The sequence below is a fragment of the Oncorhynchus keta genome, chromosome 32, assembly GCF_023373465.1.
Source record: "Oncorhynchus keta strain PuntledgeMale-10-30-2019 chromosome 32, Oket_V2, whole genome shotgun sequence".
NCBI classification, from domain to species: domain Eukaryota; kingdom Metazoa; phylum Chordata; class Actinopteri; order Salmoniformes; family Salmonidae; genus Oncorhynchus; species Oncorhynchus keta.
This window is the reverse complement of record NC_068452.1, coordinates 15178588-15194768: the sequence shown is the minus strand read 5'-3', so window position 1 is coordinate 15194768 and position 16181 is coordinate 15178588. Positions and strand designations below refer to the sequence as shown.

Below are 16181 nucleotides of genomic sequence, written 5' to 3'. Positions count from 1 at the left end.
ATGCTGTTGGCCACCAGAGGGCGATCTCACCCTTTATTTAAATAGCTAATGAATATTCACCTACAGTAAAAGATGTAGAGAAAAATATGAACTTGCAGTGGATGAATTTTGGGGTTAGTTTGTAAGATACCTGCTTTCCTTAATTTTCCTGTACATTCTTGTCTGTTTTTCTTGTAAAAAATTGTTTTGTTTATGCTAAAAATATATATATTATTAAACAGTAATTATCTGAATTTGTCTTGCATTTTTTGACCATTGAATCAGTTGTTTTAAGACCAGGTCCAATCCTGTGTTTGTTTTTAACCCTTCATAAACAAGGAAATGTGAAACTATTATTCCTTCCCAACTCCTTTGAAACATCTCTTGGTTTCAGTGTGTAACAAGGGGAAGAATTCTCTGTACACACAACTTGATAGTTCTCTCAACACACCCTTGTATAATACTTTACTCCCTGACCCTTTCTTATCCCTCAATCTTCTCTGTTTTGTCCAGAGATTCAGTCCTCTTTTCTCTCCTCCAGCACTGCTATGTCTTCCTGTCCCTTCTCCTGTCCATCAGGGAGGAGGCCCCTCCCCCACCTCATCCCCACCTCATCTTGACTCCCTCCCTTTCTTTTCACCGGGTCACTGGCGCAGAACGAAGGCCTGATATTATGCCTGGTGTGTCATAACCCCCCCCCCCTTCTTTTTTTTCAATCGCTCACTATCACATCTTCAGTTCTCACCATCTTTCATGTTATAAGGTTGAGCCTTCCTCTTACCAGGAGAAACATGAACAACTGAATGTGGCCCCAACAAGGAATATTTCCTCAGAAGTTTAACAGTCAATAGGGTTACACTTGCATGAACAATGTGATGTCTGTTTTTTTTTTTTTTAAGAAATTGTGTAAAAGGAATCGGACAGGTTCATGTTCTGACCACCAAATAGGAAAGGTGCCTTGCACCTACTGACTCAAATCACCATGATATTTCATCTTATTTATTGCTGTATTACAAACATACGTATTTTCTGTGGGCTGTTCTTGCAGTGGGGGGGCATGGTAAGAATGAAAGGATAGAGGTTTGGGAGAAAAGTGAGGTTGTGAGTGCTGGGGAATCACGGAGGGAGGCTGGTGCACAGCAAGAGATTGATTCTTATTTAGATTAAAATAAGGCTGGGTGCTTGTGGGATGAGAAAGAGAGCTTCTCCTGCTTACAAATTGAAAGTAGTCAAGACGCATTCAGGCACTGGAGAAAACAACATTCACAGAACAGAAGGGATATAAATAGGAAAAGAACAGAACTAGATACAAAATATGGATTAGCTTATTTATTGATCGTGTAGTTTATTTAGATGTTTTGACATCACTGCTTAACATTACTATTACAATATAGCGTTTGCAAATGGACCAAAAATGTATTCAAATAAACAGGGTTAAATGTGATGGTTTCTTGTGACCCACAACAGGCCTGGGCCTACTTTGACGTGTAAATGCCTGTTGGTGCTGTAAAAATGATTTTTCTCCCTGTTAGGCCAGGTCTTTGTAAAAATCTACCCCCTCTCCCTTTAACTTCAGATTGATTAGGCATAGACTGTAGAAGAGGGATGCTCCGAGCATCAGCATAATCCACAGCCAGTTTTGTCCTGTGCACTCCCCTTCGTGGTGTATACACCCATCATTCCAGCACAGCAGTCAGCCTTTTCTCCATGTCTATTCAGTCTCCCAATGCTCTAACCACTAGGCGCTGCTCTCTCATCTGAGTGATAAATGACAGCAAAAACGTCCACGTTTGTTAAAAAATAAAATATATATTAAAAAAAATTGAAGACTTGTATTCAATCGGTGCTGTCCATATTTCTCACATTAAAAGACCGGACGTTTCATTCATTGGATGTTTCTGAACACAGCCTGTTTTAATAGTGGCCTATTTGATGGTGTGATTTGTTCCAATTTGACACATTTTTTGTAGATTAATAATGAGATGCTTCAATATTGGTCCCAGTACTGCATGATTCAGTCATTGATTTGGTCAATGGGTTGAGCGTGGTGGTAATTCAATCGATTGACAGTTCAGGGTTGAGGTGATCTTGACAGTAAATAAAGCTTGCACTACTAATTACAATTGTGTCAGACTGACACTTAGCCAAGTCCAATAAGTACACAAACTCATCCCCTTGATCTGCCCCCTGCAAATGTAGTGTATCACCTGTGCCACTGAGGTCAAGACCTCTTGGCAGTATACTATTGTAGCAGAAGTGCTTCCTTGAAGTCCTTTGACATAAATAGGAACGATGCCTAATTGCCAGCCTTAGCTCAGTGGGCTAACACTGTTCGGTGTCATACGGATGACATGGGTCATCTGCATGTCAGGGAAGTGGTTCAAAACAAAAGTCGAAATTAGCCGACTGAAGTTTTTCATGTGGCCCTGGATTAGTTTATATGAAACAGGAAAATATTTCAATAAAATGGAAGGTAAATATCTCATCAATAAGATCTGACAGCCTAGGTGCGGTGACGCAGTTGCATCATGAATTGAACGCGCGATATTGTATAGTCAGTCTGCTGTGGCTTCGTGAGCAGAAGGGAGGAAACGCCAACCTTTGTCCTGCAAAAATATAAGGATCAGAGAAAACACACACTCTACTGCAGCCGAGAGTGTAATGTAATTCAACTTGCCGTGGCTGACCGGTGGAAAATGCCATTATAACTTTCAGCAAACATTTTTTTCCTCAAACGTGGTTTTTATGTGGGAGGAGAGTGACTGTCCCGTTTCCGACCCGTGAAAATACACGGTTGATCATCTTGTTAGCTAACTATTTAGCATGCCAGTGTCGTTGCCTTATTAACTAGCATTGCCCACTTGCTACATTTTTGTTTGGAATTGATCAATCATTTGCGATGATGTGATTCTAGTTTAGCACACATCAACTTAGCTATGTTTTGAGCTTCAGCATTGTGGTCCCACTTAAAATATATATATATATATCAACTTAGCTAGCGTTATTTACTTGCGCCAGCATAGTTATCTAAATAAACCCTTGCCTGTTATTTGCATAGCTAGTGTTATCAAATTATAGTCAATCAGTTATTTTCTTTACCGATGCCATACGAGTTTGTTTTATTCACAAGAAGTGTCTAGCTAACTGGCTACTTAGCCAGCTAATTTGGTCATTAGCTACACCAGCTAGCGCGAGCTGGTATGTGAACGATGCACACTGGTCCTCGCGCAGCTTTTTCCCTGTCTGGGTAAACAATACTATTTTTTGATAAGCCCCTTCTGAACCACCGCGAGTGTGATTTATTGATGTATGCATCTAGCTAGCAAGGTGTTGCCACATTTTGTTTTGTCTTTATTTTTTGCTTTATTTTGAATGCATATTTTATTTGCCGGACATAACGATTTTCTTGTATTTAGCGCGAGGCGCTGTCTGCCAGCTCCCTACTTAGGTGCATGTGTCCGTTGCTTTTCCCCCCCCCTGTATATTTCTTAGGGCTACACAGCTAGCTTGACAGTTGCTTAGCTAGCAGCATTTATTCGCTATAGCAGCTTGCCCCGGTTGACATCGGCGAGTAAGCACAAATCGTTTATGAATGTGGAACTGCTTTGGAATGATTTTTTTTTTTGGTTAACTAACGTTAGCTGGCTGTAATTAATTACTATCAGCCAGTGGCGTATGCTTTGTGCTGGGGGTTTCATTGTTAGCTAGCTATCTGGCTAACTGTGAATTCGATTGTGAGGAAAGGACCTACGTTTAAGTAGCCATGGATGATCAAACGCGAATGCTGGCGGGTCTCACCGGACTCGGCGGGTTATCACAAGGCGACGTTGGCGACCCAGACTCGGTTAGGAAACAGCTCGGTCAACCTCAACAAGACATTGGGGATATTCTACAACAGATCATGGCAATCACAGACGAAAGCTTGGACGAGGCGCAGGCCAGGTAAGAAACGAGCTGTGAGGGATATTTGGAGCGAAGATGAGACTATATGTTTTTGTTAATGCTTTCGTCTTGTGTTCTGTTGCTCGCTTGTTGCCTGGTACAGTACAATGATGGATATTGTTTGATGTGATGCACGCTGCTTTATTCAGTCACTTGTGGTTTGTCAACAGAAGATTTAATTTATCTGACGAATAATTTAATGGAGGGCTACACGAATAAAGGAAGCAGGCTCATACATACACACAAAATATTTCTATAGCCTAGCCCATTGGTGCCAAACATACGGCCCAGGTGCCATATCCGGCCCACGAGGGGGTCCAATCATGCAATCTTTGAGTAAAATAGTTTTTATTTTTGTGTGGAGGAAAACAGTCAAAATATTTTAAATTACTAAAACAAAATCTTAACTGTATAAATGATAATGGAGTTTACACTCATACAGTTTCTTGACTTTCGAGCACTCCAAAAAATCTAATTAAAGCTTTCCGATTTTTGAAGGCAGAGAAATAACATTTTCAGTGCAGCTCTCCGTACCCGGTTGAAGACAATGCGGCCCTGGGACAAAATTTGTTTAACACCTCTGGTTTAGCCCATTCATAGATGCTAACCACCTTTAACGCCTAGTGACAATGGTGTCTTCTGGCTAGTGAAGTTGTGTTAAGAGCCCCACGCATAAGCTAAAAGGTAACATGCATCAATTGTGGTACAGTTTTGTAAACATAATGATTGTATCTTTCATAGCAGCAAGAAATCATTTTCAAAAAACAAAAGGTTAAATTACCGCTCACTTTTTTTTTTTACTGTGCTTTAGGGTTCCCACGTGGCCATATTTCCAAGTAAAAGCGCTTGTTTTACGGAAGACAGTTGACTACCTGTGCTAATTGGCAGCGTATCCAAACACCTGTCTGTAAACAGAAGACTGACGCCACACAAACGTGTTGTCACTGAAAAATACTTTCGGCTGCAACTGTTACAACAGGTTATTAAAGCAGTATACAGCAAGTGTAAATTTAGCATTTAGCAACAGTTAACCCACTGTTCCTAGGCTGCCATTGAAAATAAGAATCTGTTCTTAACTGACTTGCCTAGTTAAATAAAGGTAAATTTAAAAAAAATGTGGTTTTCACACGTCGTGGCATCTTTGCCTGATTTCATGTTTTGATGTACAGTTACAGTTGAAGTTGGTACTTTACATATGCCTTAGCCAAATACATTTAAACCCAGTTTTTCACTATTCCTGACATTTAATCCTAGTAAATATTCCCTGTTTTTGGTCAATTAGGATCACCACTTTAATTTAAGAATGTGAAATGTCAGAATAATAGAAGAGTGATTTATTTCATGCTTTTATTTCTACACATTGCCAGTGGGTCAGAAGTTTACATTCACTCAATTAGTATTTGGTAGCATTGCCTTTTTAAATTGTTTAACTTGGGTCAAATGTTTTGGTTAGCTTTCCACAAGCTTCCCACAATAAGTTGGGGGAATTTTGGCCCATTTCTCCTGACAGAGATGGTGTAACTGAGTCAGGTTTGTAGGCCTAATTGCTCACACAGGCTTTTTCAGTTCTGCCCACACATTTTCTATAGGATTGAAGTCATGGCTTTGATGGCTTCTCTAATACCTTGACTTTGTTGTCCTTAAGTCATTTTGCCACAACTTTGGAAGTATGCTTGATGTCATTGTCCATTTTGAAGACCCATTTGCGACCAAGCTTTAACTTCCTGACTGATGTCTTGAGATGTTGCTTCAATATAATATAGTCCCTCCTGCGGCAAAGCACCCCCACAACATGATGCTGCCACCCCTGTGCTTCACAATTGGGATGGTGTTCTTTGGCTTGCAAGCCTCCCCCTTTTTCCTCCAAACATAACATTGGTCATTATGGCCAAATCGTTCCATTTTTGTTTCATCAGACCAGAGGACGTTTCTCCAAAAAGTACGATCTTCGTCCCCATGTGCAGTTGCAAACCGTAGTCTGGCTTTTTTATAGAGTTTTTGGAGCAGTGGCTTCTTCCTTGCTGAGCGGCCTTTCAGGTTATGTCGATATAAGACTCTTTTTTTTTTTTACTGTGGATATAGATACTTATGTACCTGTTTCCTCCAGCATTTTCACAAGGTCCTTTGCTGCTGTTCTGGGATTGATTTTCACTTTTCGCACCAAGTACGTTCATCTCTAGGAGACAGAACACGTCTCCTTTCTGAGCGGTATGACGGCTGTGTGGTCCCATGGTGTTTATACTTAATATATGCCATTTAGCTGACGCTTTTATCCAAAGCGACTTACAGTCATGTGTGCATACATTCTACGTATGGGTGGTCCCGGGAATCGAACCCACTACCCTGGCGTTACAAGCGCCATGCTCTACCAACTGAGCCACAGAAGGACCACGGTACTAGTACTTGCGTACTAGTGTTTTGATAGATGAACGTGGTACCTTCAGGCATTTGGAAATTACTCCCAAGGATGAATCAGACTTGTGGGGTCGACAATTTTTAAAAATTTTTATCTCTGAGGTCTTGGCTGATTTCTTTTGTTTTTTCCCATGATGTCAAGCAAAGAGGCACTGAGTTTGAAGGTAGGCCTTAAATACATCCACAGGTACACCTCCAATAGGCTAATTGACATAATTTGAGTCAATCCGAAGTTTCTAAAGCCATGACATCATTTTCTGAAATGTTCTAAGTTGTTTAAAGGCACAGTCAATTTAGTGTTTGTAAACTTCTGACCCACTGGAATTGTGATACAGTGAAATAATCCCTCTAAACAATTGTTGTAAAAATTACTTGTGTCATGCACAAAGTGGATGTCTTGACCGACTTGCCAAAATGTAGTTTGTTAACAAGAAATGTGTGGAGTGTTTTAATGATTCCAACCCCAGTGTACTTCCGACTTCAACTATGCAAATAGCACATCTGATTTAGCTCCTAGGTAGTTGGAAAGCCAGGGCAAACAGTGTTACCCAGGTTATGTAAAATGTAACATTCAGATCTATGATACCTTGTCGGTTCACCTCGATCTCTTGAAGAGTGGGCATGACTACATGAAAGCTGAAGTTTTCCCCAATGTGTAAAGTTTAAACAAGTTTTTGGCTGTCGTCAAATGACCATGCCATGTGACAGTAGTGCGTGTAGTATAAATACATTTTCAGTTCACACATTTCAACTTGTTTAACTCTGCTAAGGGTTAGTATTTAATCTTGACAGATTGTACTATCTACGATTGTTCAACCTACATCCTAATGAAGGTGTGTGTCAGACCACCATTTTTAAAATAAAGTGGATGAAGATTGTGAAGTCACCTTTCCTCTTTCAATTACATTAGCATTCATTTAGTGTTGTTATTTTATTTATTTTAATTTTATTTTATGTTACATCACTGAACACATGCAAGCGCAATCAAACAATATTTTCCCATCACAGGCCTGCCAAATTGTTAGCCCTCCTAGATAAATAGTGTGTTAGTGCTATCCGGGATCCCATAAGTCTTACCGAACCTTAACTCTTACCTTAGCCATTGTAAATTTTAACATCCATGTGGTAAGGACGTCCCAAAGAACCCAGATGGCAAGGACCATTTAGGAATGCGTCCCAAATGGCACCGTGTTCCCTATATAGTGCACAATTTTTTTTGCATATTGCACTATATAGGGTGCACGTTTGGACACATAAATACACTTGATTAATCTCCAACATTGTCATTAGCATAGATAATCAGCCTGCCTTTAATTGAAATGTTGGAGGGACTTCACTTGTGTGGGCTTGTAAAAGTTATTTCTATTGCCAGATCTGATATGACACGTCAACATGGCTATGGAAATATAATAGCATGGTGTAGTTATAGGACATGTTAATCTAATCAGTCACTTGTTTTGACAGAGCAATCATTAATATTTTAAGTCTTTCACTTCACTTGTTAATGCATGCATAATATATGTTTGCATATCATGACTCTTGGTGTGTGTGTGTGTGTGCATGACAATAAGCAAATTGCCCATATTCATATGCCATGTGACTTTGAGGAGCTGTAGGTCAGCTGAATTCAGGGGGGGTTCAGAATTGTGAACAAAAGACCCGGCTGTCCCAATACGAGACCAGTGTGTGTGATGTCATTTGCTAGTGATTTTCCACCACACATTTGACCACCTGGTTCTCTTAATTAATTCACTCCCTCCCTTCCTCGTGGTGTGCAATCCCTTTCATTTTGCAAGTGGTGCAATCAATTCTCCTAAAACGTGTACGGGAGTGCAGCTGTCTGAATCTAGTTTCTATTAATGAGATGGGGGTGCTGGACGCTACACCCACAGCTTATGATGATTCTGATGAACTCGAGGATATTACCTTTACTGTTAAGGGTATAACTTTGAAGACGTAACTAACTGGAATACGTGTTCAAGAGAAAAATTAGGCCCAAAATAATGTTTGTGTGTGTACAATGTTGAAGACTTTTTTTTTTTTTTTTTTTTTTCTCTCAATGTCTATGGTGTGTGCATGATGTGGTTGTGAGTTTTTGGATGTCTGTGCTATAGATTTATACTCTGTGTCTGAGAGATGTTCAGAGTTTAGCAGTTAGTTCATTTTTTAAAATGTATTATTATTTTTACTTGCCTAGCATTTTTCGGCGCATGATTAGGTAGGCCTAGCTTCTTTTTTTTTTTTTTTTTTTTGAGTCTGGGATTGGATTAGTCCATCGAGTAGAGGTCGACCGACCGATTAATCGGAATGGCCTATTAATTAGGGCCGATTTCAAGTTCTCATAACAATTTTTATTTAACTAGGCAAGTCAGTTAAGAACACATTCTCATTAAATGCCTTGTTCAGGGGCAGAATGACAGATTTTCACCTTGTCAGCTCCAATCTTGCAACCTTACAGTTAACAAGTCCAACGCAATAACGACCTGCCTCTCTCGTTTCACTCCACAAGGAGACTGCTTGTTACTCGAATTCAGTAAGCCAAGGTAAGTTGCTAGCTAGCATTAAACTTCTCTTATAAAAAAACAATCAATCATAATCACTAGTTAACTACACATGGTTGATGATATTACTAGATATTATCTAGTGTGTCCTGCGTTGCATATAATCTGACTGAGCATACAAGTATCTAACATTCATTCAAACAGCACTTTTGTGCGTTTTGCCAGCAGCTCTTTGTTGTGCTTCAAGCATTGCGCTGTTTATGACTTCAAGCCTCTCAACTCCCGAGATGAGGCTTGTGTAACCGAAGTGAAATGGCTAGCTAGTTAGCGCGCGCTAATCGTCGTTGTGTTGCTGGTTCGAGCCCAGGGAGGAGCGAGGAGAGGGACAGAAGCTATACTGTTACACTGGCAATACTAAAGTGCCTATAAGAACATTCAATAGTCAAAGGTTAATGAAATACAAATGGTATAGAGGGAAATAGTCCTATAATAACTACAACCTAAAACTTCTTACCCGGGAATATTGAAGACTCATGTTAAAAGGAACCACCAGCTTTCATATGTTCTCATGTTAGGAGCAAGGAACTGAAACGTTAGCTTTCTTACATGGCACATATTGCACTTTTACTGTCTTCTCCAACACTTTGTTTTTGCATTATTTAAACCAAATTGAACACGTTTCATTATTTATGAGGCTAAATTTATTTTATTGATGTATTATATTAAGTTAAAATAAGTGTTAATTGAGTATTGTTGTAGTTGTCATTATTACAAATAAATACATTTGAAAAATAGTCCGATTAATCGGTATTGGCTATTTTGTCCTCCAATAATTGGCATCGGCGTTGAAAAATCATCATCGGTCGACCTCTAATCAAGAGGATACTTATGATTCCCACCCCCTACCAGACTACAGCATGCCAATCCATATCAGGGCATCTCTGGTACTAATTAAAGAGTTGCACCACACCACCACCACTACTCTGACTTGGATAGCATTTTTGGAACAATTCAACATAGGCAACATTTTTCTGAGAAGGGATTCAATAAGTCTGTCAAGAAGGCGCTTAATGTTTGCCCTAGGATAGACCGAGCATGCGTCTCTGGCACTACTAAAGGAGTTCTACCACCACTCCTACTCCTGTTGTTTACATGTCTCCGGGCTACTCATCTGAGGATGGAGTCAGAAACTCTTAGGCAGCAGCTAAAGCCTATTCTGAGGTGTAAGGTTGTCACGGTACCAGTATCAGACTGAACTCTTGGGTCCTTTAAGAAAAATCTACTGCATGTAAAATATTGTGTGCTATAGCTTGGGAAATAAACATAATTATGGGTGACAACGTAAGGCTATTTGTTTTCAGCATTGACTGTTTTCTTTAGAAAATGTAGTCCGCTTCATGTTTTTTTTTGTTGCCATGATACCGCTGAGTATCGTGACAACCTTAATTAGTTGTATATGCAGGTCTGAAGACCTGAGATGCTCTAGATCAGTGAAATTACTCACTAGTAGTTTCTCTCAGCAGAGGTAGGCTAGATTTATTTATACATTTGAAAACGTGCCAGGGATGAAAGTTAATTACGTATTTCAATACTGCAGCAAGATGGAGAAAGTCAATGGACTGTTTGACTTGTTTTCGACTTGGACATGATATAGCCCATCATGGATTAGCCCTAGTCCATGATTTTAGATGGTCTGATAAAGGCCTATTCAATCCTATGATTTACATTTTAGCCTTTGATTTTGGACTAATTGCTCTCCTAGGCCAAATAGGTGACCTCCACTTTGTTTTTGGTGTATCTCTGCACAACGCAGACACACGCCATCAAATGTAGCCTGCCTAGGCCATGCATGCCACCTGTGGGGCCCCTTGCATGCATGAATGCATACATAGCTCTTATACTGACCTGGGGAGGGGGGACTGTCTGGACTGGGTGGCAGGCGAGAACAGATGAGATGGCTGGACATGTACCGGGTCTGACCCAGTGTGGTAGGATGGCTGTTTTACTATCTGGGGTGGCATCGGCGATAACAAATGAGGAGGAGACGACGACAACAACAGTGCCATACTAGTGCACTACCACTCAACCTGTCCTGCCCGCCCCTCACCCTCTCCCCCTATTACCCCATATCCAGATGCTGGCCAGAGGAGTCGCCGGCGCACTGGGGCGGATCGGATGACCCCGCAGAGGGAGGGGGAGCTGGGGGGGGCACGGCAGGGGGTGGCCTGCCCCTCAACTTCCAGCACAGGTCAGTAGTGTACAGGACCCACAGGACTGACCGCATGCCCCATGAGAGCACGAGCACCAGCTCCTGCTCATACCCCCCCTGACCCCCATCTCCCTCCATGGCCCCCCCCACTCAAATCCTCTCACTTGCAAAATAAAAAAATGTTGCTCAGTGAGACAAACCTGTGTAATTAAAGGTTAAATAAAAATATAGAATTAAGACTGACACACAGGTGGACACAATTATGCACTCGCTCAAACAAGTAATGTAACGAGCGATTTCCCTCGTCAGCAGACACATCAATATACACTTCTTCTCGGCGTATAAATTCTCACGCATTTCCCCATATGAAATAGCCGAGGTTAGGCCTCCTACATGGACACAACTGGTGTTGAGGTTAGGCGTTGCCTACTCATTCATACGTTGTATCATGGTTGTTTCCTTCTCTCTCTGATGCCTGTGTCGGGAATGTTTCAAAACAGCTCATCGGTTGAACACCTTTTTACCTTTGTCATGCTCCCCTTTTGGGTAGTAATTATTTTGACCTGTGTTTTTTTTGGTCAATTTATTTTATCCGTCAAATCCATGACTGTATGTTTTAGCTGTTGCATATTTCAGCACATGATTCCCCAATGTATTTAATGAGTTTGAATATGAGATGTTTTGTGGTTTTATAAATAGGCATAGATGCAAAAAAAATCATAAAGGTCCCTTCAGTTGGGGATCACAGCTCTAGGGAGTTATTATGACACTCTGGAAGGGCTCAATATTAAACTCTTCACTGACGCTGCACAGATCAGAGCAATGAGGAATATGTGAGTCATGTTTCTGTGTGTGTGTTGTGTCAGGGATTTTCAAACTTTAATGTCAAGGCCTCCTAAATATTATGAGCCCCTGGGCAAGGACCCCCTACTAAAATTGAATTTTCACGAGCTGCCATTTAAATTCCAGAGCCGCATGCAGCTTCGCAATCTTTGCAATGACTACCAGTGGTAATCCTGCAATCCTACACATTTTGCAATGAGGTTGAGAGAGAATTTAGCCGTTTTAAAGCAAATTTCCTGCTATTCTAAACATTTTGCCATGGCTTATGCCGTGTTCATATGCTATCAGAGCAGTATTGGGTACCTAACTAAGTTTTGTTTTGGGGTGCCCTCCGCCGGAAATAATAATCATTTGGATGGGTACCCTTGGAGGTTGGGGCCCCAGGGCACACGCCCTGCGTGCTCGTTAGTAATAAGGCCCTGGTCTACCAGTGATGGCGCCTGGCCCATTTTTAGGTTGTTTGCATAATTACATTTTCTAATTGAGAGTTTATAATATAATTAAAGTCAAGTGTTGCTGAGTGGGTGTTCAGCAGAGTATGCTTTCACCCAAAAATGACTGCGTGTATAAAAGTAACATGGCTTTGGCGGTAACTTGATAACAGTGCTATGGGGGACCAAGATATTAAGCTCAATGTGAAACAGAGTGTGTGATAATACAATTACTTTTTTATTTTTTTTAAATGAGCTTTATAAGTCCATTAATACAGACCTTGCACTACTAGATCAATGCTGGATGGACAAACCTCATCGACTCTAATTTAGCTAATTTAGCTTGCTTTGCCATTCATATGCTATGAAATGACTAGGACAAGCAGGCATATATTCTAATCTTACCTCCAACTCCCTCTCTTCCTTGCTCTCTTTCTTCTCCCTCTCTCGCTCTCTCTCCTTTCTTGCCGGCAGGAAACACGCCCTGAATTGTCACAGAATGAAGCCTGCCCTCTTCAGCGTTCTGTGTGAGATCAAAGAGAAGACCGGTGAGTCTCCACTTTTTGTTCTCAACTATCATCCCAGTCTGCCTGAATCTCAGTTCTACTAAAATGTGCACTCAATAGGAATTGTTTTATAACGCAAACCCACATTTCTGTGGAAAAGAATACAATTTTATTGTCAGTTACCTTACTCCTCTCCACACATTTCAAAGCATTGGATTGGTGTAAGCATGAGCTGGGGAGTTTCCACAATCTCTCTTATGCCAGTGCTTTCCTTTTTAAATCGATGAAGGGAAGTGCAGAACTTGAACGAGCACTTGTTCACTGGGTCCTATAGGCCCTGGTCAAAAGAAGTGCTCTATCTAGGGAAGAAGGTGCCATTTGGGTTGCGGACCAGAACTCTGCACCAATATTTTCAGGTTGTTTCAGACATATAGGCCTTATGGGTGCTTCTATTGGTTCGTTAATGGAAACCTTGGCACCTGGTTCATTTACCTATTGATACCTCCAAACACTATTGACTGGCTATTGATCTCATTGGTTGATTTGGTAACTAAGGTTTGAAGGGAAAGTAGGTGGTTGTTTTTGTTATGCTGAGCTGATCTTAACCTGCTGGAAGCAAACGAGCAAATATCATCAATTTGAACTACATTTTCTGTGTCTGTGAGCAATTTCAAAGGGCAGGGATAGAATCTGCGACAGTACGCTATATATACAAAAGTATGTGGAAATCCCTTTGAATTAGTGGATTCGGCAATTTCAGCCACACCCGTTGTTTACAGGTGTATACAGTTGAGCACATAGCCATGCAATCTCCATAGACAAACATTGGCAGTAGAATGGCCTTCCTGAAGATCTTAGTGACTTTCAATATGGCACCGTCATAGGATGCCACCTTTCCAACAAGTCAGTTCATCAAATGTCTGTCCCGATCAACTGTAAGTGCTGTTATTGTGAAGTGGAAATGTCTCGGAGCAACAACTGCTCAGTTGCTTAGGGGTAAGGCCTCACAAATCTGAGTGGGACCACTGAAGCGCATAGCTTGTAAAAAATAATTCCTTGGTTGCAACACTCGAGATCCAAACTGCCTCTGGAAGCAACGTCGGTACCAGAACAGTTCATTGGGAGGTTCATGAAATGGGTTTTCAAGTCCGAGCAGCCGCACACAAGCCTAAGATCACCATGTGCAATGCCAAGAGTCAGGCTGAGTGGTGTAACCACCATTGGACTCTGGAGCAGTGGAGACGCGTTTGATGAATTTCGCTTCACAATCTGGCAGTCCGACAGACAAATCTGGTTTTGGCAGATGCCAGAAGAATGCTACCTACCCAATGCGTAGTGCCAACGATAAAGTTTGGTGGAGAAATAATAGTCTGGGGCTTTTTTAAATCTTTTTTTTCGTGTTAGGCCCTTTAGTTCCAGTAAAGGAGAATCTTAACGCCACAGCATACAATTACATTCTAGACGATACTGTGCTTCCAACTTTATTGAAACAGTTCAGGGAAGGCCCTTTCCTGTTTTAGTATAACAATGCCCCCTTTTACAAAGCGAGGTCCATACAGAAATGGTTTGTTGAATCGGCGTGGAAGAACTTGACTGGCTTGCACAGAGCCCTGACCTCAACCCGATCGAACACCTTTGAGATGAATTGGAATTCTGATTGCGAGCCAGGACCATTCGCCCAACATCAGTCCCTGACCTCACTATTGCTCTTGTGGCTGAATGGAAGCAAGTCCCCGCAGCAATGTTCAAACATCTAGTGGAATGCCTTCCCGGAAGAGTGGATGCTGTTAAAGCAGCAAAGGAGGGGACCAACTCCATATTAATGCCCATGATTTTGGAATGAGATGTTTGATGAGCAGGTGTCCACATACTTTTGGTCACGTAGTGCAGCTTTTCCAGACCAGCCATGGCTCTCGTTAAAAAGTTCTTAGTTCCTATCTTATTAGCTATTCTAGTCAGCTAGCGCTCTCTGGCATGGTTCAAAGGAGGAGGCCGGCTCAGGAGTGGAGGGATGGATGGATGGCATATTGATGGTTATGGTGGCTAGCGTGGGAGGAGAGAGGCTGGGCTTTAGAGCTACCTGCCCTCCTTTCTCCACTCTTACCTCTCCTTTTCATGGATTCTCTCTTCCCTGCCTTAATTACTTCCCCATCCTCCTCTACTCTCCCCTTCTCTTGCCCTCTCTCCTCTCCCCTTTATATCGCTCTCCTTTTGTAATACAGTTAGAAAGTACTGCTGCCTGTTATGGTGACCTGTCAGCAGTGTATTATTGCTCTCTCCTCATAGGAACAGAGTAGGCTGGAAGGGGTAGGATAGCCTGTTGCCTGTTGCCCAGGCAACCCACGGCCCTGATGCCTTTGATTTTTCACATAACCTTTCTGGTGGACAGAGGCCTGAAAATGTGTGGCTGGATGGAATGGAGGCATAGAGCACCAATGGTTATAGGTTAAACCAGTTTGGTTTGGATGTCACCTTTAACATTGCCATGGTTATTACTTGAAATACACTAAACAAAATATATAAACGCAACATGCAACTATTTCAAAGATTTTACTGAGTTACTGTTCATATAAGGAAAACAGTTGATATTAAATTAATGCATTTGACCCTAATCTATGGATTTCTTATGACTGGGAATACAGATAAGCATCTGTTGGTCAGAGATACCTTTTTTTAAAGTAGGGGTGGGGATAATAAGACCAGTCAGTATCTGGTGTGACCACCATTTGCCTCATGCAGCGCGACACATCTCCTTCTAATAGAGTTGATCAGGCTGTTCATTGTGGCAAATGATTTACGTTTTTTGCAATGAAGAAATGGTTACACACTTTGCAAAGAGCTAGGCGGCCCTACTGTTGCATATACCCTGACTCTGCTTGCATAGAACGCAAGAGAAGTGACACAATTTCCCTAGTTAATATAAACATAAAATAAATGTAACTAAATATGCAGGTTTAACTTCTTCGGGCTAGGTGGCAGTATTTGGGAGTTTGGATGAATGTGGTGCCCAAAGTAAACTTCCTGTTACTCAGGCCCAGATGCTAGGATATGCATATAATTGGTCATATTGGATAGAAAACTCTCTAAAGTTTCCAAAACTGTTAAAATAATGTCTGAGTATAACAGAACTGATATATGGCAGGTGAAAACCTGAAGACAATCATCCAGTTTTTTCCCCCCTCCAGCCCACCTCTAATTACAATGGATGGGAATATAGAAGGAAGTCCTCCCAGATTGTAGTTTGCACAATACAAGACAAACACAAAACAAGACACAACCACTAGATGTCAACGGTCTTTATAAAGAGTTTCAGGCTTTTTTTTTTTTTCAGTTTTTTTTTTTAAATGAGCTAGAA

The 16181-nt window shown here is 41.3% G+C and overlaps 1 protein-coding gene across 3 annotated transcripts in view; it reads left to right on the top strand.

Annotated features, from left to right (window-relative positions):
- Positions 1 to 2352: 2352 nt before the first annotated feature.
- Positions 2353 to 16181, top strand: part of LOC118365113 (pre-B-cell leukemia transcription factor 1-like) — a 57803-nt gene continuing 43974 nt past the window's right edge. Inside the window, exons 1-3 of one of the 3 annotated variants that reach the window (XM_052490692.1) lie at positions 2353 to 3921; positions 10972 to 11085; positions 12795 to 12868. In XM_052490692.1, the coding sequence (XP_052346652.1) occupies positions 3743 to 3921; positions 10972 to 11085; positions 12795 to 12868 (367 nt within the window). In that variant the 5' untranslated portion in view covers positions 2353 to 3742. The remainder of the gene's footprint in view (positions 3922 to 10971; positions 11086 to 12794; positions 12869 to 16181) is intronic. The other 2 variants (XM_052490690.1, XM_052490693.1) reach the window with 2 other exon arrangements.